The sequence below is a fragment of the Gopherus flavomarginatus genome, chromosome 12 (genome assembly GCF_025201925.1).
Source record: "Gopherus flavomarginatus isolate rGopFla2 chromosome 12, rGopFla2.mat.asm, whole genome shotgun sequence".
Classification (NCBI taxonomy): Eukaryota; Metazoa; Chordata; order Testudines; family Testudinidae; genus Gopherus; species Gopherus flavomarginatus.
This window is the reverse complement of record NC_066628.1, coordinates 7,342,366-7,370,013: the sequence shown is the minus strand read 5'-3', so window position 1 is coordinate 7,370,013 and position 27,648 is coordinate 7,342,366. Positions and strand designations below refer to the sequence as shown.

General features: G+C 51.9%; 1 protein-coding gene and 1 long non-coding RNA gene across 16 annotated transcripts in view; one reads left to right on the top strand and one right to left on the bottom strand.

Moving 5' to 3' along the window:
* Nucleotides 1-4,377: 4,377 nt before the first annotated feature.
* LOC127033384 (uncharacterized) lies at nt 4,378-26,625 on the bottom strand. 2 transcript variants are annotated; one of them, XR_007769071.1, is made up of 3 exons: nt 26,497-26,625; nt 5,058-5,782; nt 4,378-4,704 (listed from the first exon to the last, which is right to left on the bottom strand). It is a non-coding gene; the product is annotated as an uncharacterized LOC127033384 (long non-coding RNA). The 2 variants fall into 2 exon arrangements; XR_007769070.1 differs by lacking the exon at nt 26,497-26,625 and adding an exon at nt 9,059-9,189.
* The window catches only part of LOC127033295 (zinc finger protein RFP-like), a 59,335-nt gene continuing 39,720 nt past the window's right edge, over nt 8,034-27,648 (top strand). For 2 of the 14 annotated variants that reach the window (XM_050921258.1, XM_050921261.1), the window contains exon 1: nt 25,494-25,910. In XM_050921258.1, coding sequence (XP_050777215.1) covers nt 25,494-25,910 — 417 coding nt within the window. Of the gene's footprint in view, nt 8,572-10,904; nt 11,001-11,581; nt 11,813-13,288; nt 13,312-14,005; nt 14,122-16,329; nt 16,390-17,794; nt 18,568-25,493; nt 25,911-27,648 lie in introns of those variants that run through there. The other 12 variants (XM_050921246.1, XM_050921252.1, XM_050921254.1 and 9 more) reach the window with 12 other exon arrangements.

Below are 27,648 nucleotides of genomic sequence, written 5' to 3'. Positions count from 1 at the left end.
CCCCACAGTGAGGCTGCACTTTTCTAGTCTAGGACCTTTTCCCCAGATACCTTTTGGGGACCTGCTACCCCCTCGTCGCTATTTTGCAGCTTTCTGCTGTATCTTCTCTTCCAGCTGGTAAATATTCATATCTCCTGTTGTTGTGAAGGTGGCAGAGTCTCACAAACTTGAGTACAATCAGTGTATTTCATGGAGGTGATGTTTACTCTCTCAGATCCTTACAGCAACACACCAGAAACCTCCTGCCAACTTAATCCTTTGTATTTATTAGAACTATTTGTATAAACCCTTCAGTGAACATAAACCTAAGCCAATCTGAACGATTTGGCTGCCAAAATTTGTTATAGATCTATATGCTGCTAACATCCATCATTTAATTATATCTAGATAGTGATTATTTTTAAAGATATAGACCATAGTGTTCATAAAAAAAAGTTAAATAAATTGGGCTACTTTTGAAGTGACTGTGGATTATTGACGCAGTAAAAAATAGCCCTGGGAATCATAGTTAAAGCTGCTCCCCTCTGCTCCCAATTCTGAAATGGCGCCCCTGGCCTCAGCTCTTATAATCATATGAGTACATAAGAATCCCATTTAAAAACAAAAGTTTCTTGCCAGAAAAGGTTGAAACTCTGAAGGGTTACTTTCTCTTGGTTGAGTAGAAAAAGTTGAGAATGTGACAAGAGTGAAATCTTGTCACTCAGAAACAAAGAAGTGATATATTTTAGAAAAGATCTCATGATTCCTTCCCACAGTCTCATGAATTTTGAACACTGGGTGCTAGTACTGCATGGCCATTGATCAGTTTATGTATCCAGGCCTGTTATCTTCAGGTAAGACTCTAAGCTTCAGATCCTCAAAGGATGTAGACTGCTGTTAATGGGAGTTAGGAGCCTACAAACCTTGGAGGATCTGGGCCTAAGGATGTAAATATAAAAATGAACATTCTCCCATGGCAGGACTAAGTATTATCTAGACCATTCCTGGCAGGTGTTTGTCAGGTGCATGACCCCCCAACCAGTCAATTTTGGTCCCCTGCTCAGATCCTGGCTGCCCCCCTCCTCCAATTTGCCACCTTTGGCCCTTTTTAACCCCTGTAAAAAGCACTCAGCACAACCTTACGCTTAGTAAGGGCAGTGGCTTCAGCAGATATTACTGAGCACGCTCAGTCCTCCATAAATAGCACATTCCTACCTGGAGCAGTTTTCTGTTCTGCACCTGCAGGAGAGTTAATTAATCCACCCCAATGGGCGATAGCAGCTATGTCTGTGGGAGAAGCTCAAAAAATAAATAAATTCCAATTAACTCTCCAGCAGGAGGCAGGAAAATGGGAAATGCCAGCCTGAGGGAATTTCCCTGGCAGATAAGATTTCCAACTCTCCCAGATCAGATGCCATTGCCACAAATGTTGTCTGATCCAGGAGAGCTGGGAACCCTACTGGCAGATGAAAATTTTTCCCCAAAGGCGCTAGAAGAGGCTAATAAGCCGAAGAATGATCAGCTCTGGTCTGAGCATGAGCAGCTGGTATAGCAGGATAGGGAAAGGGAGGTTAAGCAATGGTGGTGGAAGCATGAAGGGACAGAGGAATCTTTAGCACATCTGGCATGTAAATATCTTTTGACTCAGGCTGCAATAGTGTCATAAGATTGCCTCTTCTCACTTGCAGGATTATCTTCTGCAAATGTAAACAAACTTGTTTATCTAAGCGATTGGCAGAAAAAGAAATAGCACTGAGTGGTCTTAAAAGCAGCAAAGAGTCCTGTGGCACCTTATAGACTAACAGACATATTGGCACATGAGCTTTCGTGGGTGAATACCCACTTCGTCAGATGCATGTAGTGGAAATTTCCAGGGGCAGGTATATATATGCAAGCAAGAAGCAGGCTAGAGATAACGAGGTTAGTTCCACCACGATTGCAACAGGACCAAGAGCAATTCCTGCTGGCTCAGCTGGGGGAACTAGACAGGGAGATTGGGAAGAAACTAGGTGAAAATGCCACCAACTTTTCCAAGCCAAGAGCTCATCACAACAAGCTGATCAGTGAGCTGGAGGGGCAGGGCCAGCAGCCAGCGAGTGAATTTCTGCAGGTGAGACTGTTCCAGCTGCCCAGACCCCTGCACAGAGACAGGACAGCTCCTGAATTCTGGGCACTGGCGTCCAGCACTCAGAGATCACAGCGTAACTCGGCGAGTGCTTAGTAGAGATGGGAATTATAACTGTTCTTTGCAGAGTTACAGACGTGCAGATGTTAGAGATGAAAAGCCCCATTGGCTCAGAGAATCCATGGCTTTGGGGCCAGGGCAGGGTCTCCATTTCCAGTATTTGTAAAATTCCTTCCGATCCCCGTTGACGCCTGGCGGTTCCCGTTTCACTGCTTTGCTTGTTTTCCCTAATTTATTTCCCTGCAGCCTTTACTGTCCCTGAATAGTCTTGTTTCTTTGGCCACCTCCCCCTTTCCATTCCCAGGACAGGTTGGTTTATCCTCAGACCTCAGGGCAACCCCCTAGGGAGCCACTGCTTGATTCTCAGTCCTGCACTCAGCTCAATATTGTCACCACAGTCACAGGCTGGTGCTGACCTTGAGCTCAGTGGGCTGGACCCAGCCAGCCATTTTTATGCAGAACTCCCCAATGTGCTGAGAGCTGCATTGATAACACCTGTATCCAGGAGCTCTGCTGTGCTGGGGGCTTTCACAGATTGGATTCCGCAGCTACCAGCAGGTGGTTTGCTGAAATCTCCTCCCCTGGTTCTGCTGCAAACTCTGATCCCTTCCCTCATTCTGTAAAGAGGGTCTAAACTTACCATGCACAGGGCAATCACCCTGGATCCCATAGTGTGACAGCCCCACCCATAGGTGGGAACACCCTGAGTTCTCCAGGGCTGGAGAACCTGCCGGCAGTCCCCTATCAGCACCTCCCCATTCTCCTAGCACCTCCTGCCCACAGATGGACCCTGCCCATTAGCACTTCCCCTCTCCTTCCCATTTGCCACAAGCAGCTGTTTTGTGGCATGCAGGAAGGAGGCTGGGGTGGGGGAGGAGTGGAGGAACAAGGACAGGGCACACACAAGGGATGAGGCAGAAATGGGCAGGATTGTAGCCTTGATGGAAGTGGTGGAGTGGGGGTGGAGCTGGGGGCAGAGACAGGAGTCGAGCGAGCCTCACTCTCTCTGCATAATGGAAGGCTCCTCCCTGTGTGAGGTATTAGACTGAGAGCTCTTTTCTCTCTTATCCCCCTCTAGGACATCAGAGGCACCGCAAACAGGCACGTGGCTCCTTCTCACCCCCCCTCACACTTCATGAGCTTGGGCAGGGGCTTGGACACCAGGTGAAAGCCAGGTCTCCCCAGGGCACCTCAGCACAGTGTGTGGCACAGGGGTCCCATTTCTGCTACTTTCACTTTGTTCAAATGAACCTTGAGGTTCTCAGCCCCTGAACCAAACAGTGGATTTTCCCATCCCGTGGGAAAGATTATAAGAACAACCACACTGGGTCAGACCAAAGGTCCATGTAGCCCAGTGTCCTGTCTTCGGACAGTGGCAATGCCAGGTGCCCCAGAGGGAGTGAACCTAACAGGTAACGATCAAATGAACAGAACAGGTAATTGTCAATTATGAACTTCTTGTTCCATCCTGGGGGGACTGGCTGCCTCTAGACACTGGGGATGTACCATGGGCCTTTCACTGCTAGCTCTCTGCTTACCATAGGTGCAGACTTTTATTTTTCCCTCAGAGTACCCTACTCCTGCTCAGCCCCCAGCCCCACCCTCTCTCCACCACTTCCTACCCCTGATCCAACCCTTCCTCAGAAGCCCCCTCCCACCTGAGGCTTGCTGTTCTCTGCCCTCACCCAAGCGCTTTCCCCAGCTGCCAAACAGCTGATCAACGGCCCCACCAAACAGCTGTAGCAGGTGGGTTCTGAGCACCTGCTATTTTTTTCTGTGGGGGTTTGAGCTCCAGAGCACCCCTGGAGTTGGTTCCTCTTCTGCTTAGAATAACAGGATTGAGCAGAGACCAAATATAAACAAGGATATACAATGAGTCTTAGCCCATGTACTGCTGTTAATGGGTATAACAAGGCATGCTCTTGGGGGATACTACTGAGAGGATCAATTCAGGAAAGAGCAGGGCATTCACAGCCCAAGGCTACACCCAAGCAGCCAAACAGAGAGGACTTCACTTTCATCCCAGTGGCTAAGCAGAAGTCAAACAAGCAATTCCCTCCAGATTCCCAGTATCACCACCAGCCCCACTCTATATGGGGATGAACGGTTATGAAAACCAACACCCCAGTAAAAGAAAAAAAAAGGTTACAAGCCCCATACCCAGGTCAATATACAAGTCAAATCTTACCGACAAATCACGCTGTTGCCAATCCTTTAGAATCTAAAATCTAAAGGTTTATTCATAAAAAGAAAGAAATATAGATGAAGGTTAAAATTGGTTAACTGGAATCAAATACATACAACAATTGCAAAGTTCTTGGTTCAGGCTTATAGCAGTGGTGGAATAAACTGCAAGCTGAAATCAAGTCTCTGGAGTACAATCAAAACAGCTTTGGATGGGTCGTTCAGTCCTGTCTTCAGAGCTTCAGTTTCTAGCAAAGTTCCTCCAGATGTCAGAAGCAGGACTGAAGATCAAAATATAGGGGCTTCCAGGGCCTTTTATATCCTCTGTCATGTGGATGGAAATCCCTTTGTTCTTACTGTGGAAAATCACAGCAGCAAAATGGAGTTTGGAGTCACAGGTCCATGCATGACTTAGGCCTTGGCTACACTCACACTTTACAGCGCTGCAACTGGGGTGTGAAAAAACACCCCCCTGAGCGCTGCAAGATACAGCACTGTAAAGCGTCAGTGTAATCAGGGCAGCAGCGCTGGGAGCGCGGCTCCCAGCGCTGCACGCTACACCCGTAAGGGATGTGGTTTACATGCAGCGCTGGGAGAGAGCTCTCCCAGCGCTGCCGCTCTGACTACACTCACACTTCAAAGCGCTGCCGTGGCAGCGCTCCCACAGCACTGCCGGGGCAGCGCTTTGAAATTCCAAATGTAGCCATACCTTCAGTTTGCTGGTAGAGCAGCCATTGCTCACATGCTGTCTTGAACGTTCCCAGGTAGGCTCCTCAGAAGTGGATTGGAGTCTCCCAAGGTCCACTGTCAGTTAAGTGTTTCTTGATTTGGCACTTACTCAAAATAGTCCTTTCTCAAGAAGCTGACCAAATGCTTCACTGATGCTACTTAAAATCAAACACATTGAGAAACAAGCAGATAGCCACTATTCATAACTTCAAATACAAAAACGATACACACATACAGACAGCATAACCATAACCAGCAAATTACAACCTTTTCATGGACATCTTACTTGACCTTCTTTGTATAATATTTGGTGCAACTCTAGGACCTTGGTTGCAACAATGATCTATACGGTTACAGTTCATTTCAGTAACATCACAATGAGCAAATCGGTAAGGTCTAAATTTTAAACAATGGCCTAATTCTCTATGTTTTGAAATACTTCTTCAAAATAGGGGTTCCAGGGCACATGTTCCATCTGTATCCACAGCAGGAACTGGAGTCAGTGGGCGTTGTGGGTGCCCAGCTCCTTGGAGAACCAGCCCCCTAAGCACTTAGGTCAGTACCCCAAATTAGGATGCTAAATCAAAAGAGATTCTTGACATTTGGATCCAGCCCCTCAGTGTGCTTTGGCTTCTGTGCCGGCTAGAACGGTTGTTTGGGTTGTTTGTGCCTCCTCGTCAGCAGCTGCAGGCACAGGGAGTGCTCCTGGCAGGGGAGGGAGGGAGTGGGGTTGGAGCATGGACAGGATGGAGGAGGGAGGGGTGGAAAGGACTAGAGGGGTGTGGCCAGGATGAAGCTGCATCTCTTATATTCTGCACCCTGGCAAAGCCCCTTAGGACCATTAAAGCTTCGATGCGGCTCTGGCTGGAGCTCAGGACTTGCCTGGCTGCTGCTAAGGTCTGCACTGGCCATTGCAGTCACTGAATAGGGGGGCCTACTGAACCACCCCTCTCTCTGCCTCAGTTTCCCCATCTAGACAATGCCTCTGTGTCTCTTCGCATTACAGTCTATGGAGGACGAGGGCCTCATGGTGCTGAGCTCTGAGCAGAGGCTGAGCAAGGAGGCCCAGAAAGCTTATGAGTCAGTGTCCTGATCCTGAAAAGTCTCAATTTACTGAGAAAGGGGCAGAGCACAAAAATATCACCCCAGCTGGCTAACTGAATGTCTCTCAGTAACCAGCTGAACACAGCACATCCCAGGGCACGGGGAGAGAAATGACAGGTAGGATATGTACCATTCCAGTCCTTTTCCTTCCTGTAAGTAACCCTGAACCAAAGCACTGAATCTGCTCTGCTCTGCAATGCTGAGAGAAGACCCCGGTACCTGAGAGAGCAGCAGGGGAAAGGTGTTTGATGCCTGCAAATCTCAAGCCCCACGGAGACCAACAAAAGATCAGCACTTCACTCCGCTGAGCTGCAACGTGTATTAACCATGTTGTTAAACTGCTGCAACACTGGACCCGGGTAACTAGCTGGATCCGCAGCAGCATCTCTGCCCAGCACGGCTCCCCAACCACAGCTGAATTCCCTCTCCTTGTCCCTGATGGCGGCTTCCCAGACTGCCCCAGGCCTCCTCAGTCAGTCCCCGCATTCCCTCCTGCAGCCGCAATTGGCAAGTGGCCTGAGAGGTCTCTGTTTATCCCACAACATGTACCCTACAGGCCCTAGTGTGAGCTCCTCGTACACCCGCTGCCCTCGGCCATTGGGCCCCAGCCCTCACCTTGGTCTCCCCGCAGTCCCTGCTCTTTCTGTTCTGACTGACAAACAGGGAGAAAATGGGGGCAGGCCTTGCTGGGAGTGGTTGTGTTACAAGGGCACCTGCTCCACTAGGGCCCAGGCTGAGATCCCAGCACATTCCACAGGCCCCTGAGCCACCATCAGATGGATTTTCAGCCTCGGTCCATGTGGTGGTGGGGGAGGCTCTGGGTTACTGCCCTGTGGGAAGAGCCGGTTCAAGGAAGTTTTGCACTCTAGGCGAAACTTCTACCTTGCACCCACACAGCCATGCAGCAGCTCCCCGCCCCACCCCAGTCCTGAAGTGTGCCTCCTGCACCCTGTGGCAGTTCCCCACCTCCTGGCCCGAGGAGCCCTGCGGTACCTCCCCACCCCAGCTCAGCTCTGCTCCGCGTCCTTTCCAAGCATGCTGTCCTGCTGTAATTCTCCTCCCAGGCTTGCACCGCCAAACAGCTGATTGGCACCGCAAGCCTGGAGGCGGGAGAAGTGAAGCAGCGACTGCACAGTGGAACCCCCGGGCTGCCGGTGGCGCGCTGACCCAGGGGACCCCCTTGGCTGCCGATGGCAGCGCGCTGACCCAGGGGACACGCAGGGCTGCCCTCTGCCACTGCCGCCAGCAGCTCAGACTCCCTCTCCATCCCAGCAGCAGCGGCTGCTCAACCACTTTAAAAAAATTTGGGGGCGCTGCTTTTTGGCTCCCCCAAATCTTGGCGCCCCAGGCAACCGCCTAGTTCCCCTAAATGGTTGCATCGGCCCTGCCTGGGGGAGCTGCTGGGGGAGGGAGAAGATTTACCTGCTCACAGACAATTTTAACAGTTCTAAAGCTTCAACTTTTTGAATCTCAGTGTCCAGTGTCATTAAATAGTTCTGGTCTGACCAAAATATTGTTTAATCCCCCCGTAATTTCCCACAACCGTGAAAATTCTAACTGGAATGAAATGCTTAAAACCCAGATTATTGTGCCGCTGTGAAAGTTTAAATCAATAAATATAAAAATTGCTTAAAATAAACATTATCTGTCAAAATTAATAATTATGAAAAAAAAATTCTGTCCAGTCTGACTATCACTTCTAACACCCAGCTCCTGCTCCTGCAGGCTCAGCCTCACAGGGGGACTCCTCAGTGACCCTCCCCACTAGCACAGGGGCTGATTGCAGGACCTGAGCCCTAGCGGTAATTTTTTCACTAAAGCCTCCAGGGGTGAAATTGGCTGGGTCCTTCCTGCTCAGCAAACAGCGAGAGCCATTTTCAGGCAAGGAACCACCCCCTTGCTGCTGCAGGCGGGGCACAGTTTGAAATCAGGAATTTGAAACAAAGCCTGTTACAAACTGCCCAGAGGGAGCCATGGCTGCAGAGAACCCCCTGGAAAGTCTCCAGGAGGAAGCGACATGTCCCGTCTGTCTGGAGTATTTCACAGAACCTGTCACTCTGGAGTGTGGGCACAATTTCTGCCGAGTCTGCATCGCCCAGTGCTGGGAGGGATCCGATACAGCCGCCTCCTGCCCTCAGTGCAGAGAAACTGTGCAACAGAGAAATCTCAGGCCCAACAGGCAGCTGGCAAATATCCTAGAACTCGTCAAGCGGTTGAGTTTACAGGCAACAAGGGGAGCAGGAGGGGACGGGGTGTGTGAGAGACACCAGGAGGCTCTGAAACTGTTCTGTGAAGAGGATCAAACCCCCATCTGTGTGGTGTGCGACAGATCCCGGGCTCACCGCGCTCACAGGGTGGTTCCCATAGAGGAGGCTGCCCAGGAGTACAAGGTAGGGAATTGCTGTCAGATTTAATGCGTTAACTTTCGGTTTTAATGAGACGCTAATTTCACTGAGAGTTCCCTGTAACAAAACTAATGATCTGGCAGCGCGGCAACAGAGGGAAAATATCAAATCTTGAAAGCAGGATCTGCACCCGCCGCCTGCAAAGCGCCGCTCACTCCATACCCTCCCCCCCTCCATTGCTTGCTCTCCCCCCCCTCACTCACTTTCGCTGGTCTGTGGCAGGAGGTTGGGATTCAGGTCGGGGTGTGGGCTCTGGGCTGAGGCCGAGGGGTTTGCAGTCTGGGAGGGGGCTCTGGGCTGAGCCTGGGGCAGGGGGTCGGGGAGCAGGAGAGGGCTCCAGGCTGGGGCAGTGTTGGGGTGCAGGTGTGGGCACAGGGTGCTGGCTCTGGGAAGAAGGTCAGGGCTGGAGTAGGGGGTTGGGGTGCAGGAGGGGGTATGGGAAGCTGGCTCCAGCTGGGCAGCACTGACTTACCTCAGGTGGCTCCTGGTCAGTAGTGCAGCGGGGCTAACGCAGGCTCCCTGCCTGTCCCAACCCTGTGCCACTCCTGGAAGGGGCCAATGTGCCCCTGTGGCCCCTGGAGGGGAACATGTGGCTACACACACTGCCCCTCTCTGCAGGAACCACTTCCGCAGCTCCCATTTGCCACAGTTCCCCATATCCGACCAATGGGAGCTGCAGGGGTGGCGCTCGCAGGCAGCAGCCATGTGAAGAGAACCCTGCCCTCACCCTAGGCTGTGGGGGCATCCTGGCCCCTTCTGGGAGTGCCGAACAGCTGCCAGAAATTGCGATCGACTGGCAGAAACTCCAGGATCAACTAGTTGATCGCAATTGACTGGTAGGTTACCACTGGTTTAGCTAGACAAAAGGTGGAAAGGGAAACTGAGGCATAAAGCAGGGCAGCGAGTTGCACATAGTCACCGAGCATGTCAGTGACAGAGCTTAGCATAGAACCCAGATCTCCCCAGACCCAGTCCAAGACATGAACCACTTTGCCATGCTGCCATCTTAGCATCAGCTCCACCCAGTGATGAACTGTGTCTGTTAGGAGGGAGAGACGCCTTGATAAAGGTCCCAGGCCCACCAGGGAGAGGAGGATTCTCACTGGGATTCTGAACTCCTGTGTTTCTCCGTGAGGGATTAAACTCAGATGCTGCCAGCCTGCACTAGAGGAGATCACTGGGCTAAATGCTGTGTAGGACCCCGAGCACCTTCAGTCTGCACACAAAAGGGCTCCAGACAGCTCAGGTCCATGCCAGTACCACTGGGATTACACTGGATTGTAGCAAAACCAACCCCAGGCTGGAGCTGACTGGTGCCAGTCTGACCTCTTCTGGTGTGTACGTGGGCAAGGACCAGTCAGCGTGATTCCATTAGTCCCACCAGGCAGCCTTTGAAATCTCCCAGAATGCACTGCTTCTGGGATCTTTACCAGGGAATGGGATTGTGGGATATCTGCCCAGGGGGCATTGCCACGGAAAGGGGTTAGGACAGCACTGGGGCAAACCCCAACCCATCCTTTATACAAATCTGCATCATGTCTAATTAAGGTGGTCACTGAGGTATCCCCAGAACATCAGATATACCCACGCCTGCCTGCATGGGCTCGTCCTCACCAGTATCAGTCACCCTGTCTGGACCCCACCACCGCTTTTTCCAGTGTGCCACCCGCCTGCATCATTCTGCATGAAGATGCCACCCCAGCCCCGCCCCCACTCTCACGGGTGTCCTCCTGCAGCCTCAGTCTCCTGCTCTCCCTTTTGCACCAGACAAAGCCACGTCCAGTGCTGGGTCCCTACCGGACAGGGATAGTGCTCCACAAAACTGGACTGTGCAGCTTCAAACCAGACGAATGGCCTCCTAATGTCTCATGGGTTTTGCCCTGGTGCTTAGACCAGCTCTGCCCAACCACTGCATCTTCAGGGCTGAAATCCCAGCTCATATTTAAACCCTGGTGGCTTCTGAGATTTGTATCACTTGGTTTGTTAAACCTTCAAAAAACAGGTTTATTGATTCACCCCCATGTGACTCTAGTGCCCTCTTATGCTCTGTACCATTAATCAATTCACAAATACCAGTAAAGCTTGGGTATAATTGAGATCTCTTGCTAATTCCTAAAAACACTGAACCAGAATTGGTAACGAGTCTGAATGTGACACGCTCCTAGTTTCCATTAATCAGGTTTCATCTCCTTGGTGGTCCTGACATCACAAGGTGATTAGAACCACAGTCATCTTGGGTTTTGGGTGTAAAAACACCCACTTCCAAGCACCTCTCAACTATCCAGATGAAACTTCCCAAATCATTTCTGTTTCTTCAGGAAAGAATCCAGGCCCATTTGAAAACTCTGAGGGAAGAGAGAGAAAAGCTGCTGGGATTGAAAGCCACTGGAGAGGGGAATTGCCGAGAATATCTGGTAGGTGCCTGTTGTTATGAACCAGAAGGGACTGGCAGTGGGAGGTCTGATTGGAGGCAGACTCCTGTGTGGCCTACGTAAATATGGGCTTCTGTGTGTTTCTCCATGGTCTTGAATTGCTGGGTTTGATTCATGTGTAGACAAGCCCTAAGCTTCCATTGCAGTTGATGAGTAGCCCTTGTGGCTTGCCTGAATTCACACAAATGTCTCCATGAAGTGCTTGTCCGCTGTGTCTAGATATTCTGTGCATTTTTAAAACATTTGTTTCTTTTAACGCCCCTGGCATCTCTGTCAGTGTAGTGCTGAGTCCTGCCTCCTGCTGCTCTGGGTCTGAATTTCCACAGACCATAAATAACAGAAGATGCTGACCATGACTGACAGAGAAACATCCCTTTCAGAGGGATACAGGGGCCAAAGGGAAGGTGTGAGAGAATCCCCTGCCTAGTACCCACAAGGTAGAGTCCAATGTCAGAAATCTGAGGATTTTCAAAGAAAATCACCGTCCTGCACATTCAGCTCTCCATGAAAGGACCCCGGGTTCCATCCATGTCCCTGACCAGCCCTTGTTCTATTTCATACAGAAACAAACACAAACCGAGAGGCAGAAGATTGTGTCTGAATTTCAGCAACTGCAGCAGTTCCTGGAGAAACAAGAGCGACTCCTGCTGGCCCAGCTGGAGAAGCTGGACGAGGAGATTGTGAGGATCCAGAATGAAAATGTCAGTAAACTTTCCAAGCAGATTTCCCATCTGAGTGAGCTGATCAGTGAGATGGAGGGGAAGTGTCAGAAGCCAGCGAGTGAATTCCTGCAGGTGAGATTGAATGAGAAACATAGGTGGGTGCTCCAGGACAGCCAGCTCTCCCCCTCAGTGCCACCCACTGTCAGCCCTGCCGATCAACTGCTCCCCCTTCTTCCAGCACCATCTGCCTGCTGCAATCAGCTGTTCCACTGTGTGCAGGAGATGCTGGGAGGGAGGGGGAAGAGCGGGGAGGGAGTGTGCTCATGTTAGGATTCCCTCCCCACTTTGAACTCAGGGGTACAGATGTGGGGACCCACATGAAAGACCCCCCTCATCTTAGATTCCATCAGCTTAGGATAAAAACTTCCCCAAGGCACAAATTCCTTTCCTTGTCCTTGGACGGTATTGCTGCCACCACCAAGTGATTTTAAACAAAAATTCAGAGATGGGTCACTTGGAACCCTATTCCCCCAAAATATCCCCCCAAGCGCCTTCACCTCCTTTCCTGGGGAGGCTTGAGAATAATATACCAACCAATTGCCTTTAATGTAAGTACAGACCAGACCTTTATCTTTAGGACACTAAAATCAATCAGGTTCTTTAAAGAAGTACTTTATTATAAAGAAAAAAGTACAAGAATCACACCTGCAAAATCAAGAGAGAAGGTAACTTTACAGGGTAATAAGAAGATTTCAGACACAGAGGACTCCCCTCTGGATTCAGCTTCACAGTTAAAAAACAGGAATAAAACTACCTCTCAGCACAGGGACAATTCACAAGCTAAAATAAAAAATAACCTAACACATTTCCTTGTCTTAGTTAGAATTTTTGTAATCTTAGATGGATCATTTCAAGTAGGTTTTCAGGAGATGTTGTACCTGCTTGGTCTATCTCGCCGTCAGGAGAGGGAACAAACAAACAGAGCCCAAACAAAACCTTCCCCAACCTATCAGATTTCAAAGTATCTTCTTTCCTTATTGGTCCTTCTGGTTAGGAGCCAACCAGGTTATCTGAACTTCTTAACCTCTTACAGGTAAAGCGATTCAGTACAGCTGCAGGGAGGTATTTTATGTTACTTTTTCCTTTATATTTATGGCAGCTCACAAGAGGAGGCGAGGAAGAGACAGGGTGGGGGTTCAGTGGGAGTGGGAAGAGTTGGGCTGGGGTGTGGCACTGGGGAAAGGTTTGGAGCGGGGTGGGGCATGGGGTGAAGCACCCGCAGAGACAATTGGAAACCAGCACTCATCATTAGAAACATGCCAGACCCCCACCGAGGGAGGAGCAGGCTGCTGAATCATAAGCACTGGAGTCCAGCAGTCGGAGATCTCAGTGTAACTCGGCGTGTGCATTGCTGGCATCTGAGTGAGTATTATTCTTAGCAGAGTCACAGGGATATGAAAGATGGAAAAGCCCCATTAGCTCAGAGAATCAATGGCCCTGGGGCCAGGGCAGGGTCTCTTCCTCCATACTTCCTAAATCCCTTCCCTGGAATCCCCTGTATGTGTGTGTCAGAGGGGATTGAAATTCTTTTGTCTCTCTCTCCTCTAGGATGTCAGAACCACCTTGAGCAGGTATGTGGCTCCCTCGCACTCCACAATGCTGGGGAAGAGCTTGATGATGAGGGTAGCACCGCATCTCCCCAGGGCTGTACAGCAAAATGTGCGGGCAGATCACATGTTGGATACAAATCTCTCTGATCAACTTCATCCCGGGGTGCTAACTCTTGTACAGAAGACTCTGGAATTCTCCAGTCAGTGGGAAAGACTGACCTCAAGTAGTTCCCAGAGATTTCACCTCCCTGGGGGACTGGCTGCCTCAGGATTATGGGGATGGTATATGGGCCTGTCACTGCTGGGTACTGGTCACTATTCAGCACAGGGCAGTAGTTTTCAAGAGTCTTTCCCCATCTGAGGGCTGTTTGGAGACCTGTGTGGAATGAACTGGGAAGGGGGGAGTTGGTGTCTCAGTCTAGTTCCTAGAGGCAGATTTCTACAGCACTTCACCTGGCAGCCTCCTGTTCCTCAGAGCATGGAGGCCAAGGAGCGAATTGGCCATGGAGACTCAATTAGCCTTTTGTCCCCAGAGCTGATCTCTCCAGACCTTTGAAGGGAAGGTTGCTTGGCCATGGGTTGTGTTGCATCTGCTCTGAGGCTGGGAGAAGTCGAGGAATTCTAACTCCAGGCCCATTAGAGCAGCGACTCACTAGCCAGAACTTATAATGAGTCTCACAGTAAAATATAATCACTTGAAATTGTTTCTCTCCAGGTGTGAGAAGGGGAAGTTCCAGCAGCCAGAGGAGATTTCTCCTGAACTGGAAGAGCGAGTCAGTGGTTTCTCCCAGAAAAGGATTGTGCTATTGGAGACTCTGGGGAAGTTCAAAGGTACCTAGAAGGGATCTAGGAATGGAAATTGGGATGCACCTCTGAGAATAGAATGGTGCTGATCAATTGGTTCACACTTAGATAATGCTGTTAAAGTCTTTGAGTCATTTCTTAATTTGAGGCCAGAAGGGACCATCATGATCATCCAGTCTGACCACCTGCACATTGCAGGGCACAGAATCTCACCCACCCACTCCTGCAATTGACCCCTAACCTCTGGCTAAGTTACTAAAGTCCTTAAATCATGATTTTAAAACTTCAAGTGTAACAGGTTGAGCACTCAGCAGTGCGGCACCTCCTGTTGGTCAGTCAGGGAATTAGCTTTCCCGCTCCAGAATACCCACTGCTTGCCAGTGTCTCTCCTGCCTCAGGCCCCCCTGTGTCCCACCTGGACCCTAGTTGCTCCTTACCTTGGGGTTCTCCCCACAGCACTACTCCCACAGTCTGGGTCTCCTCTCCTAGGGGAGCCCCAACCCTGTATACCCACCTTCCCTCAGTGGGTTACTGCCAGTCATCATGTACCCCACCTTTCTCTGGGGCAGACTGCAGTGTGCAGTGGCCACTCATCATTAGCAAGGGGGTTGGACCTGCTGCCTTTCTAGCCGCAGCTGCCTCCCTGCAGCCCTTGTACCATCCCTGGCCCTTAGCAAGGCCTCAGCCTGGGGACTTGCCAGGCCAGAGCTCCCCAGCTCTGCCTGCCCTGCCCTGCCCTGCCCTGCCCTGCCCTTCCCCTCCCCAGCACTGCTCTGTCTAAGGTACCCTGTGATCCCAGGCAGCCCTGCAGTGAGACTCTTGCCTGCCTAGCTCCCAGCCCTTTGATCAGGGCCAGTTGTGGCCTAATTGGATGTGGCCCCAGCTGTGGCTGCCTCCCCAACCAGCTGACCTCAGCTGCTTCTCACTTTTTACCTCCTTTTATCCCAGGAACAGGGTAATTGCCCTGCTAAACAAGTTACACAGAATCCACCATTGACTCTAGTTTAAATCTGCAACTGACCCATACCCCACGCTGCAGAGGAACACAGGAAAAAAAGCCCCAGGCTCTCAGCAATCTGACTTGGGGGGAAATTCCTTCCCCACTCCAAATATGGTGGTCAGTTGAATACCAAGCATTTTGGCAAGACCTAACAGCCAATCACATGGCAAAGAACTCTCTATAGCTTAGAGCCCTCCCTTTCTACTGCCCCATCACCAGCCATGGGGCACATTTCTCAAAACTGGACCCAGCCCATCAATATGCTCTGGTCCCGCAAAGCAGCTAGTCTGAGCACATGGGACATAAGGAAGGTGAAAGCCCCTCCCCCATGGTGAGGGATCCCTCCAGCACAGGAGCCTCTTGTGCCTCCTCCCCAGCAGCTGCAGGCACAAGGCATGTTCCTGAGAGGGCTGGGAAGGGGGTGGGGGTGGGGAGGGCGGGTGGATGAGGGAGGGGAAGGACGTGGGCAGTGTAAAGCTGGGCCTCGGGCACTCTGCACACTGAGCAAGACCCATTGGGGCCATTGTCCTAGGGATGTAGCTCTGGCTGGCTTCAGAACATCCTCAGCCTGTGCCAAGGTCTGCCCCGGCCCCTGCAGCCACTGAACAGCAGAGTCACAAATGGCTCCTCCCCTCTCTCCTTTTGTCAGTACAGGGGGGAATCGGACCCATTGAGCCAACCTTCCCCCGCCTCAATTTCCACCTTGATAAAATGATTTTACTATTATTTCTATTTCTGCTTATGGAGGACGAGGCCCCGTCGTGCTGCTCTCTAGAGACGCTGAGTAAACAGAGCCAAGAGCTCACAGTTAGAGCCAGAATTTAGGAAACTCTCAACATCCCATTAGTGTCAAAGGGACCAAAGTGGGAAAACTTACTTTTATTCTAAAGTCTTTGCATGACCTGGGTCTAGGTTACGACAAAAGGCAGTAAATAAATGAGACAAACCAACTGGAGTCTGAAGGGTGGGAGGAGATGAGGAGGGAAAGGTAAATCTCTTACAGATTTTCTGTCCTAGTATAGTTGTGAGGCTGTAAGTCTGCTGGTTCCATTGCTGAGAGATGCCTGATTGAGAGGGGAAATAGGTTTCAGACCTTTTTATATTAAATACCTGAGTGTGTCTCTGGGCCTCTCTGTCTGTTTCTCTGTCATAATTGTAAAACAGTTTCAGAGTGGGGATGCTCTTATGAATATGAAAGTCTGAAATCTCATCTCTCTTCTCCGTTCTCCCCCAAGACACTCTGACGTCTGAATTGGAGAGAAAAAGGGGAGAATCATTTGGAGCATACAGACAGGGTGAGTCTGCAGGGGAAGATTGCCTTTAAATGATGAGAAAATTCCAGAGAAAACATCTTCATGAGATTGTAGCTAAAGTTACCAACCAAACTGACAGCGACCATGACACACATAGCCCTAAAAATAACACATTAAAGAGTAAGGAGATCCAGGGGCCCATGTCCCGTCCCCCACCCACCCACACTTTTAAAGGTGGGATGACAAGGACACTTTTCAGCATGGCCATAGTTTGAGGGAAGAGGACCACGTTGCTCCCCCACACTTCATGCCTTGGCAGGTGTGGAGCATGGCAGGCAGTGTCTGTGCTTTGGGCAGGGGAGCTAATCAGCTCCTCTCTGTGTAGTGCAGCCTGTGCCCGTGGCACCAATCTCTCCCTGGTGCTGGCCTCTCTCAGTGGCCCCAGCCCTGCTCCTCTTTCCCTGAGGCCCTGGCCAGGCCAGAAGCCAGAAATGGGACACCATCCAGGGACTGCACTGAGGAGCCCTGGATCCTCCACCTGCCCAGGTGGTGCACCCCAAGGAGTGGGGACATGGGCCGGCAGCTGCTCTCAGAGCCCCCCGGACCCATTTCCAGGGCAGATGGAGTGTCAGAGGCTCTCCACAGCAGGCAAGTCTCGCAGCCTGGATGGGGGCAGGGCCTCGGTCAGGGCCATGGAGCGGGCGGGGACACAAAAACAGTCCTGACACCACCCTTCGTGCTGAGTTCATGCCCACGCTGATGAACAGAAACACTCTTAACTGAGTCACCCCCAAATAGAGCTCTCTGCCACATCCCTCTGCTTCACCCCGGTGCAGGAGGTCTCCCCATCGCTCTTCTCCAACATGCTGCCTTTCCTGTGGACAGGGCTGGGTTTGCCCATTGGAGCTGCTCATTGCTTCCTGGATTGGGGAGATGCTCTCCCCCTGATGCTGGCAGCTTCTCCCTTCTCTCTGCGCTGGGGATGGGGCTCCCCCACTCCATGCCACCTCCTACTCTCTGGTCTTAAGTAGCTATTCCCCATTGCTGCACCTTCCTCTCTGTTCCCTGGCCTGGGAGTGGAGGCTGCCTTAGGGGAGGGAGCTTCCCTCTGGGGTTTCAAGCTGGTACCTACCACTTCTGCTCCCTCAATAAAAGCTTCTGACGCCTTCCTGGCTGTGTCTGTGCCACTGGGAATGGGGCAGCACCAGCAGCGGGATGTGGGAGCTGAAGTCTCTGTGATAAATGAGAAACTAATGAAGTGGGACCCATTACAAAGACTACAGAGCTGCAGTGACGTCTCTGCTCAGTCTCAGGTGCCCAGGACAGAGGCAGTTCCCTGGGATCCAGGCCTGTCCTAGCCAGAACGAGGCTCCTGGGGAGTGTGAGAAATGGTCCCAGACTCCCCCAGGGCTGAGCTCTGCCCCTAACACTCTGATTCTCTCTCCAGTGAATGTGACTCTGGATTCAGACACGGCTCATCGCCAACTCTTCCTGTCTGAGGATCGGAAAAGTGTGAGATGGGAATACACACGGCAGCGACTGCCCAACAACCCTGAGAGATTTGACACTGAGCTCTGTGTGCTGGGCTGTGAAGGATTCACCTCGGGGAGACATTGCTGGGAGGTGGAGGTGGAGGCCAGGCAATACTGGGCTGTGGGGGTGGCAAGAGAGTCTGTGGGGAGGAAGGGAGAGATCAGCCGTAGCCCTGACAGGGGGATCTGGGCTGTGGAGCGGCTGGATCAGTTCCGGGCTCTCAGCTCCCCTGTGACCCCCCTGCCCCTGAGCCGGTTCCCCAGCAGGATCCGGGTTTGTCTGGACTGTGACCGGGGGCAGGTGACATTTATCGGTGCTGGTGACGAGGCCCCGATCTTCACTTTCCCGCCGGGCTCCGTCCCTGGGGGGAGAATCCGACCCTGGTTCTGGGTGTGGGACACCCCCCTCCGACTGTGTCCCTGAGACACACAGCAGAGAGTGAAACTGGAAATCAGCCTCTCTAGCCACACACTGTCCAGTCTCTATGACCTTGGAAGACTCCCATCTACCCAGCCTCTGGATCCTGATCTCTATGGCCCCAGGAAGCACCTCCCCCTCCCTCTCTGCAGCCCCAGGGATGGGAGGGGGAAGAACCCCTGAAGCGGCAGGAAGGACCCTGAGGGGCAGAGATAGGGGCTGGGCAGGGGGTAGCACTAACAGCCGGGCAGGGGATAGGCAGAGATGGGGGTGGCAGGGACACAGCACGAATCAATCAGGGTTTGGGGGGTTGGGGAGAAGCAGCAGCAGCCAGGAGCATTTTGTACAGATCTGTGTCCTTAGATCTCATGGGGGGCTCCCAGCCCAGGATCAGCTCAAGGGGAAGGGATAAGATCAGGGAGAGAAGAGAGCAGCCGAGGGGGATGTTCTGTGACAGGGAAGCGAGACACAGGGAAATAAAGAGGGATGGGAAGTGAGGCTAGAACAATAATGAATAGAAAAGGACAGTAGGAAAGGAAAGGGAACGTGAGCGGGATGGGGAGATTTATTACGTTACTGAAAGTGAGACTGTAACTCGTTAATTCCCTATATTAATCCCTGGCCACTGGTGCTATTTTAGTGCCATTAAGAAAACTTCTCAGTAGCTGGGGATCTCCTGGCCGTGCTGTGGTTATTAAAGCTCCTTCTCAGCTCCTTTTACTTTGCTACTTTCCAGCAACTTACTGTAAATAAAACCTCATTACAAACAATTCTTCTTCTTTGTTCCACTTTACTGTCCCAGCTGCAAGGAATATTGAGCCTCTGGGAAGGGAGTTTGGATTTTACTGTGTGATGTGTCTCTCTCCCGCCTGTACTCTGCCTCTGTCCTGTGCACACCCGTTTCAATCAGGAATTGCTCAGCTGTGCTCTGCGGAGAGGTGACTGGTTGCATAGGGTGCGATCCATGCAGGGACTCGGGTGTTGCAATGCTGAGTGTCACAATGAGTAGTTTTTAGGGAGCGAGAAAATCACAGGAACAGCAGCACTGTGACCTTCAGAGCTGAGTCAGGGGCCTATACTCCCTAGACAATGCCAGGGCTACACAGGCACCTTGCAATGTGATCCACAAAAGCCACCTCAGTAGGTGGGGAGCCATGTAAGCTAGCCAATGGGAGATGCCGACAACGGGGGAAGGAGTGTCCTAAGTCACACCTGTCTCATGGATAGGTGCCTCAATCTGGGCTGCAGAAGGTGTCTGTCTCTGCTTAGCAACCCGCAAACAGGAACCCACTGTCTGACGTCCGGGGCCTCCAGTCACAGCAACTGCCAGTGCCTGGTAGTGATGGTGGCGGCTGGGAGCCCCAGGCCCTTTGAAATCGCCCCAGCAGGCGGCAGGGCTCGTAGGCGCACGCGCTGGATGGGTGCACTGGCACATTAGGGGAGGGGAAAGCCCCCAACCCTGGCAGGAGCCGCATCGGCCAGGAGTGGGAGAAGCAGCCCTGGACCGTGGTAGCTGGGCGGGGGGTTGGGCAGGGTGGGTAGGAGAAGCCCTGGACTCCGGCAGGAACCATGTAGGGTGGGGTGGGGTGGGGTGGGGTGTGAGTCAAAAAGATGTTGGGCTGAAGCCCCTCTCTCTTCCATGCCCTCTGCTAGCTCTTACTCTCAGGCTGTGGAGTAATTCAGCCCAAATCTACTCACTGTGGTATCTTCATTTCCCCTCTCACCACACAGCCATGAAGGGATTCAGCTTAGAAGACACAGTCACCATTAGCCCCACATAGCAAGTGGGATCTAGGGTACACAGAGGTGAAGTGACTTTCCCAAGACTTAGCAGTGAGTTGGTGGCAGAGCAGAGAACCAAACCCAGCACACCTGAGCTCCAGGCCTGTGTCTTAACCACTGGGCCACCATTCCTACTTGAGAAGGGGGAGCCTCCTCTGCTGTTTTGAGTGGGTGAGTGGGAGTGGGCACTAGACAGAACCACCAGGAAATGGGGAGCAGAGAGACATGAGAAAATGGACATGGGTGGGAAGCAAGAAGGGGGAAACATCAGGAAGGGGAGCAAGGACTTAGAAAAGAAACAAGAGCGAGGGAAAGGGGCAGGGAGAGCGATAGGAAGGGAGAGGGGAAAAACTCCCCACTGCTTGTGTCTCCCATCCACCTTCTTCCCACAGCCGTCAGTGGCCCTCAGCTCCCAAACTAGCCCTAAGCAGGGGTGAAGCACAGAGACTGGGGTGTTACTGAAGACAGCTTGTAGGTGAGTGTAATGATTTTAATACATGATAATGTAATGCTGTAGTTCATTTCTATTTTAATAATGACATTGCTGTGATACCAGGGATAAACACACATTCTATAACAAGTATGAAAGAAGTGTATAAATATGCTGAAAATTGTCAGTTCTGGGGAGAGACTGAGCCCCCCCAGAGACACACATCTCACCCTTAAGGCAGGAGGGGGCAGAAAGGAGTGAGCAGTGGGTAGGAGGAGGCTGTCAGGGGAGGGGACTTGGGGGAGGGGGAAGAGCAGGGGCAGGAAGCAGTGGAGTGGGGTGAAGTGGTGGCTTGGCCTCGGGGAAGGAGGAGGAGCCGGGATTGGGCACCCACCGGCACAACCAAAAGTCAGCACCTGTGGCGCGTGGGGTGGTACTAGTGGCAGGAGTGAAGGCAGGCGGGTGGGCACGTGGAAGCCCTGGCCATGCCGGAAGAGCGTGCCAAGCAGCGCAGTTGAGTGGGGGCCCTGAATACAGCCTAGCGCAGGCGCAGCACCACACAAATGTCAGGCAGACGGAGTCCACTTGGGCGCAGCTTGTGCATGTGGGCACCAGTGGGGGCCCATTATCTGCTCTGCCCTGGGGCCCAGAATTGCTGTTGGCAGGCCTGGGGGGACTCTGGTCATGTCCTGCTTGGGGCCCACAGCCCAGCTCTGTGTCCGTTTCCCCTTTCTGTTCACTGTGCTGTGTTAGATCAACGATGACACTCATTTAGGGGATTCCCTTGGGTAACTGAGAGAGATTTATGGTCTGAATTCTCACTGGCACAGCGCTGCCAACCCCAGGCATTTCAAAATCTGAAATCAGGCCAGCCCCCAAAATAATGAGATTTAATAATAATAAATAGTAAATATTAGTATTGTTTTATTTGCCTTTTGGTTTCTCAGAGCTTTAGACTGCACTCAGGGCCCCCACATTGGGGGGGCGAGGGGGTGGAGAGAAGGGTACACTTTAGCAAGGCCGGAGTCCCTGGGGGCCCAGCCCAGGCTGCAACCCCCATTACCATGTGTGGGAGGGGGCCTGAGTTACAAGTTTATACTAGGCCCAAAAAAATTTTGCTTGAGCCCTGACTGTACTGGGGTGAAATTTTCTTGTTTTTTTCTGCAACAAAGAGAGCTAGCTACTTCCTTTGTTTAGAAAACAAAAGCCGAGAGTCTCACCTCCTCACATGCTTCCAGGAGCTGGGGCTTATAGACTCATAGACTCATAGACTCTAGGACTGGAAGGGACCTCGAGAGGTCATCGAGTCCAGTCCCCTGCCCTCATGGCAGGACCAAACACACTTCATCAAACACACTGTAGTAAGAGGAGGCCCTGAGATACAAACCTTAATATCAGAGGCCTGGTATGAGGCCTAAGGCCTGAACTAAAGTAATGGTCAAGACTTTGCTAACATAAAGCAAAGTGAAGCTGTGAGCCAGAGGCAGGCCCTGCTCACAGAAGCTGGCAAGGAAAGGGCTGATGCTGCAAGAAGATACATACCTAAAAGGTCCTGAACACTAGAGATCAGAACATTCACATACTTGCACATTCCACACAGATAACAAGGAACAGACTGACCCATCCCAATGACGGGGGCAAAAGGGTAATATGATGGATAGAGTTGTTTTGTTCCAACCAGCAAGTACAAGGTGAGAGGCGGCACCTTACTACGTAGAGGGGTTGAACCTCAATACGTCAGGAGTGATGTGTAACTTGTTTGTACTTGTGTATAAGAATCCATCCTTGGGGCGGTGTCTTTGTCCGGCCGAGGGGGCAGTGGAAAGTCCCTCCACTAACTGAGCCGAGTCCATTGACCGTGGGCACATACTCGTAGTATGCCCTGTAGAGTAACCATCAGGAGGGAACTATTATTGTGTGCAATACGGCAATAAACCTGGCCGAAGTGCCTTCGTACCTTACTAGACTCTGTGGTCATTGGGGGTTCTCTTCAGGTCTGCTGTGTCAGCTATCTGCGCAGAGCTGGGGCAGCACACAGAGGGAACACACGCACGCAGCCGAGTGGTACCAACAAGGAGAGAGCAGAGCACCACACCGGTAGCATCTGACAACACCTCTGACAACACACACCAAATATTGTAAAACTCATGACAAAATCATGAAGTTGGTGATGCTGCAGCCCCTTTCCACTGAGCCAAAGCAGCGTTAGTGTAAATAAGAACCGGGTCTTCCAAACACTGATTCCAGCTTAACCAAGGTTTTAGCCTCAGAGTTTATTATCACAAGGCTTGGAAGAATGAGCTTTTATTCATAAATGTTGGCAACCCTGGCTTTTGCTGTCTACACACAGACCAATGAATACAATATTTCAATTGATAATAAATGAAAATTACAGATGCGCAAAGTAAGAACAAGGCTGCTTGAGAACTTTTTTGTGTTTGAAGGCCAGTGACTCTGCATCTTTAGACAGGTGATGCGACCATCTGTGTTTTCATGGTTATAAAGCTTCACCTTTTTGAATCTGTTGAGATTAAATCCGACATTGGGGTCTGACTCGCTATTGACGTATCCCCGCATAATTTCCCGCAACTGTGAAAACTGAACTTGAGAACAAGTGGAAGGAAATGCGAAACCCAGAGTTTTGTGCATTTGTGAACATTTAACTCAATAAATATAAGGAAAAATGCTTAAAACTGGCAGTGACATATATTTAATATATCAGTGAATACTGGGTCTCTCTCCTCAGACACACACACTCTGTTCCTTCAAGGGCATCACCTAGGTGACCAGACAGCGAGTGTGAAAAATCAGGATGGGGGGAAGGGGATAATAGGATCCTATATAAGAAAAAGACCCCAAAATCAGGACTGCCCCTAGAAAATTGGACATCTGGTCACCCCAGCATCTCCATAGGGGGATGCCCCCCAGCCACAGGGCCCTGGGGCACATGTCACACAAACGCCTGCAGGCTGCAATGTTCCCCGGGGGCTCCTCCCCACTCAGCAGCAGCCGAGTCAGTCCCAGGAAGGGAAACACCCGGCGGCTGCTGCAGGAACTGCCAAGGCAGAGCCCGGTGGCCTCACTCGGCTTCTCTCCTGCAGCGAAGGTTGCTTGTTCTAGGGCTGCCCCTGGGGGCGGGGCTTCTGCCTTTTTGATGGTTGGTTTTTAATTTCCCTCCCGAGAGCGTGATTGGCTCCTGGTTACCCAATCGGCTTTAAAAAAGCTTTAAAGGTTCGTTACTGCACGTGCGCGATTTTTTGGTTTCTCTTTTGGGATCCAAAATGCGGCTCTGGCTGGAGCTCAGGACTTGCTTGGCTGCTGCTAAGGTCTGCACTGACCCCTGCACTCACTGAATAGAGGGCCTACTGAACCACCCCTCTCTCTGCCTCAGTTTCCCCATCTAGACAATGCCTCTGTGTCTATTCGCATTACAGTCTATAGAGGACGAGGGCCTCATGGTGCTGAGCTCTGAGCAGAGGCTGAGCAAGTAGACCCAGAAAGCTTATGAGTCAGTGTCCTGATCCTGAAAAGTCGCAATTTACTGAGAAAAGGCCAGAGCACAAAAATATCACCCCAGCTGGCTAACTGAATGTCTCTAAGTAACCAGCTGAAAACAGTACATCCCAGGGCACGGGGAGAGAAATGACAGGTACGATATGTACCATTCCAGTCATTTTCCTTCCTGTAAGTAACCCTGAACCAAAGCACTGAATCTGCTCTGCTCTGCAATGCTGAGAGAGCAGAGCAGGGGAAAGGTGTTTGAATGATGCCTGCAAATCTCAAGCCCCGCGGATACCAACGAAAGATCAGCACTTCACTCCGCTGAGCTGCAACGTCTATTAACCATGTTGTTAAACTACTGCAACACTGGACCCGGATAACTAGCTGCATCCGCAGCAGCATCTCTGCCCAGCACAGCTCCCCTGCCACAGCTGAATTCCCTCTCCTTGTCCCCAATGGCGGCTTCCCAGACTGCCCCAAGCCTCCTTAGTCAGTCCCCACATTCCCTCCTGCAGCCACAGAGGGCAAGTGGCCTGAGAGGTCTCTGTTTATCCCACACCAGGTACCCTGCAGGCTCTAGTCTGAGCTCCCTGAACACCCACTGCCCTCGGCCGTTGGGCCCCAGCCCTCACCTGGGGGTCAGGAGCTGGTCTCCCTGCAGTCCCTGGTCTCTGCCTGGACTGACAAAAATGGAGGCAGACCTTGCTGGGTGTGATTGTGTTACAGGGGCACCTGCCCCATTAGGGCCCAGGCTGAGATCCCAGCACATTCCACAGGCCCCAGAGCCGCCAACAGATGGACTTTAAGCCTCGGTCCGTGTAGTGGGGGGGGAGGCACTGGGTTACTGCCCTGGGGGAGGTGCTGGGGGTGGGAGGAGATTTACCTGCTCACAGACAATTTTAACAGTTCTAAAGCTTCAACATTTTGACACTCAGTGTCCAGTGTCATTAAATAGTTCTGGTCTGACCAAAATATTGTCTGATCCCTCCATAATTTCCCACAACCATGAACATTTTAATTGGAATGAAATGCTTAAAACCCAGATTGTTGTGCCGCTGTGAAAGTTTAAATCGATAATCTTTATTTTAAGCAATTTTTATATTTATCTGTCAAAATTATATATTAAAAACAAAATTCTGCCCAGCCTATCACTCCTTAGACACCCAGCTCCTACTCCTCCAGGTTCAGCCTCACAGGGGGCTGCCTCGGTGACCCTTCCCACCAGCTCAGGGGCTGATTGCAGGCTGGGAACCCTTTGGGGTTTTAATTACAGGCTGATTTCACTGAAAGTTCCCTGTCACCGGTGTGACTGTACATTTTTACACTAAAGCCTCCAGGGGAGAAATTGGCTGGGTCCTTCCCGCTCAGCAAACAGCATGAGCCATTTTCAGGCAAGGAACCACCCCCTTGCTGCTGCAGGCCAGGCATAGATTGAATTCAGGAATTTGAAACAAAGCCTGTTACAAACTGCCTAGAGGGAGCCATGGCTGCAGAGAGCCCAGTGGAAACTCTCCAGGGGGAAGTTACATGTCCCGTCTGTCTGGAGTATTTCACAGAACCTGTCACTCTGGAGTGTGGGCACAATTTCTGCCGAGCCTGCATCAGCCAGTGCTGGGAGGGATCCGATACAGCCGCCTCCTGCCCTCAGTGCAGAGAAACTGTGCAACAGGGAAACCTCAGGCCCAACAGGCAGCTGGCAAATATCGTAGAACTCGTCAAGCGGCTGAGTTTACAGGCAACAAGGGGAGCAGGAGGGGACGGGGTGTGTGAGAGACACCAAGAGGCTCTGAAACTGTTCTGTGAAGAGGATCAAAGCCCCATCTGTGTGGTGTGCGACAGATCCCGGGCTCACCACGCTCACAGGGTGGTTCCCATAGAGGAGGCTGCCCAGGAGTACAAGGTAGGGAATTGCTGTCAGATTTAATGCGTTAACTTTGGGTTTTAATGAGAGGCTAATTTCACTGAGAGTTCCCTGTAACAAAATTAATGATCTGGCAGCGCGGCAACAGAGGGAAAATATCAAATCTTGAAATCAGGATCTGCACCCCCCGCCCCCAAAGAGGCGCTCACTCCATGCCCCCCCTCCATTGCTTGCTCTCCCCCCCCCTCACTCACTTTCGCTGGTCTGTGGCAGGAGGTTGGGATTCAGGTCGGGGTGCAGGCTCTGGGCTGGGACCGAGGGGTTTGCAGTCTGGGAGGGGGCTCTGGGCTGAGCCTGGGGCAGGGGGTTGGGGAGCAGGAGAGGGCTCCAGGCTGGGGCAGTGTTGGGGTGCAGGTGTGGGCACAGGGTGCTGGCTCTGGGAAGAGGGTCAGGGCTGGAGTAGGGGGTTGGGGAGCAGGAGAGGGCTCCAGGCTGGGGCAGAGTGTTGGGGTGTAGGTGTGGGCACAGGGTGCTGGCTCTGGGAAGAGGGTCAGGGCTGGAGTAGGGGGTTGGGGTGCAGGAGGGGGTATGGGAAGCTGGCTCCAGCTGGGCAGGACTGACTTACCTCAGGTGGCTCCTGGTCAGTAGTGCAGCGGGGCTAACGCAGGCTCCCTGCCTGTCCCAACCCTGTGCCACTCCTGGAAGGGGCCAATGTGCCCCTGTGGCCCCTGGAAGGGAACATGTGGCTACACACGCTGCCCCTTTCTGCAGGAACCACTTCCGCAGCTCCCATTGGCCACAATTCCCCATTTCCGGCCAATGGGAGCTGTGAGGGTGGCGCTCGCAGGCAGGAGTCATGTGAAGAGAACTCTGCCCTCACCCCAGGCTGTAGAGGCATGCTAGCCCCTTCTGAGAGTGCCGAACAGCTGCCAGAAATTGCGATCGACTGGCAGAAACTCCAGGATCAACTAGTTGATTGCAATTGACTGATAGGTTACCACTGGTCTAGCTAGAGAAAAGGTGGGAAGGGAAACTGAGGCACAAAGCTGGGCAGCGAGTTGCACATAGTCACCGAGTGTGTCAGTGAGAGAACTTAGCATAGAACCGAGATCTCCCCAGACCCAGTCCAAGATGTGAACCACTTTGCCATGCTGCCATCTTAGCGTCAGCCCCACCCAGTGATGAATTGTGTCCGTTAGGAGGGAGAGACGCCTTGATAAAGGTCCCAGGCCCGCCAGGGAGAGGAGGTTTCTCAATGGGATTCTGAACTCATGTGTTGCTCCATGAGCAATTAAACTCAGATGCTGCCGGCCTGCACTAGAGGAGATCACTGGGCTAAACGCTGTGTGGGACCCCAAGCACCTTCAGTCTGCACACAAAAGGGCTCCAGACAGGTCAGGTCCATGCCAAGTACCACTGGGATTACACTGGATTGTGGCAAAACTAACCCCAGGCTGAAGCTGACCGGTGCCAGTCTGACCTGTTCTGTTGTGTACGTGGGCAAGGACCAGTCAGCGTGGTTTCATTAGTCCCACCAGGCAGCCTTTTGAAATCTCCCAGAATGCACTGCTTCCAGGATCTTTACCAGGGAATGGGATTGTGGGATATCTGCCCAGGGGGCATTGCCAAGGAAAGGGGTTAGGACAGCACTGGGGCAAATCCCAACCCGTCCTTTATACAAATCTGCATCATGTCTAATTAGAGTGGTCACTGAGGCATCACCAGAACATCAGATATACCCAAGCCTGCCTGCATGGGCCCGTCCTCACCAGTATCA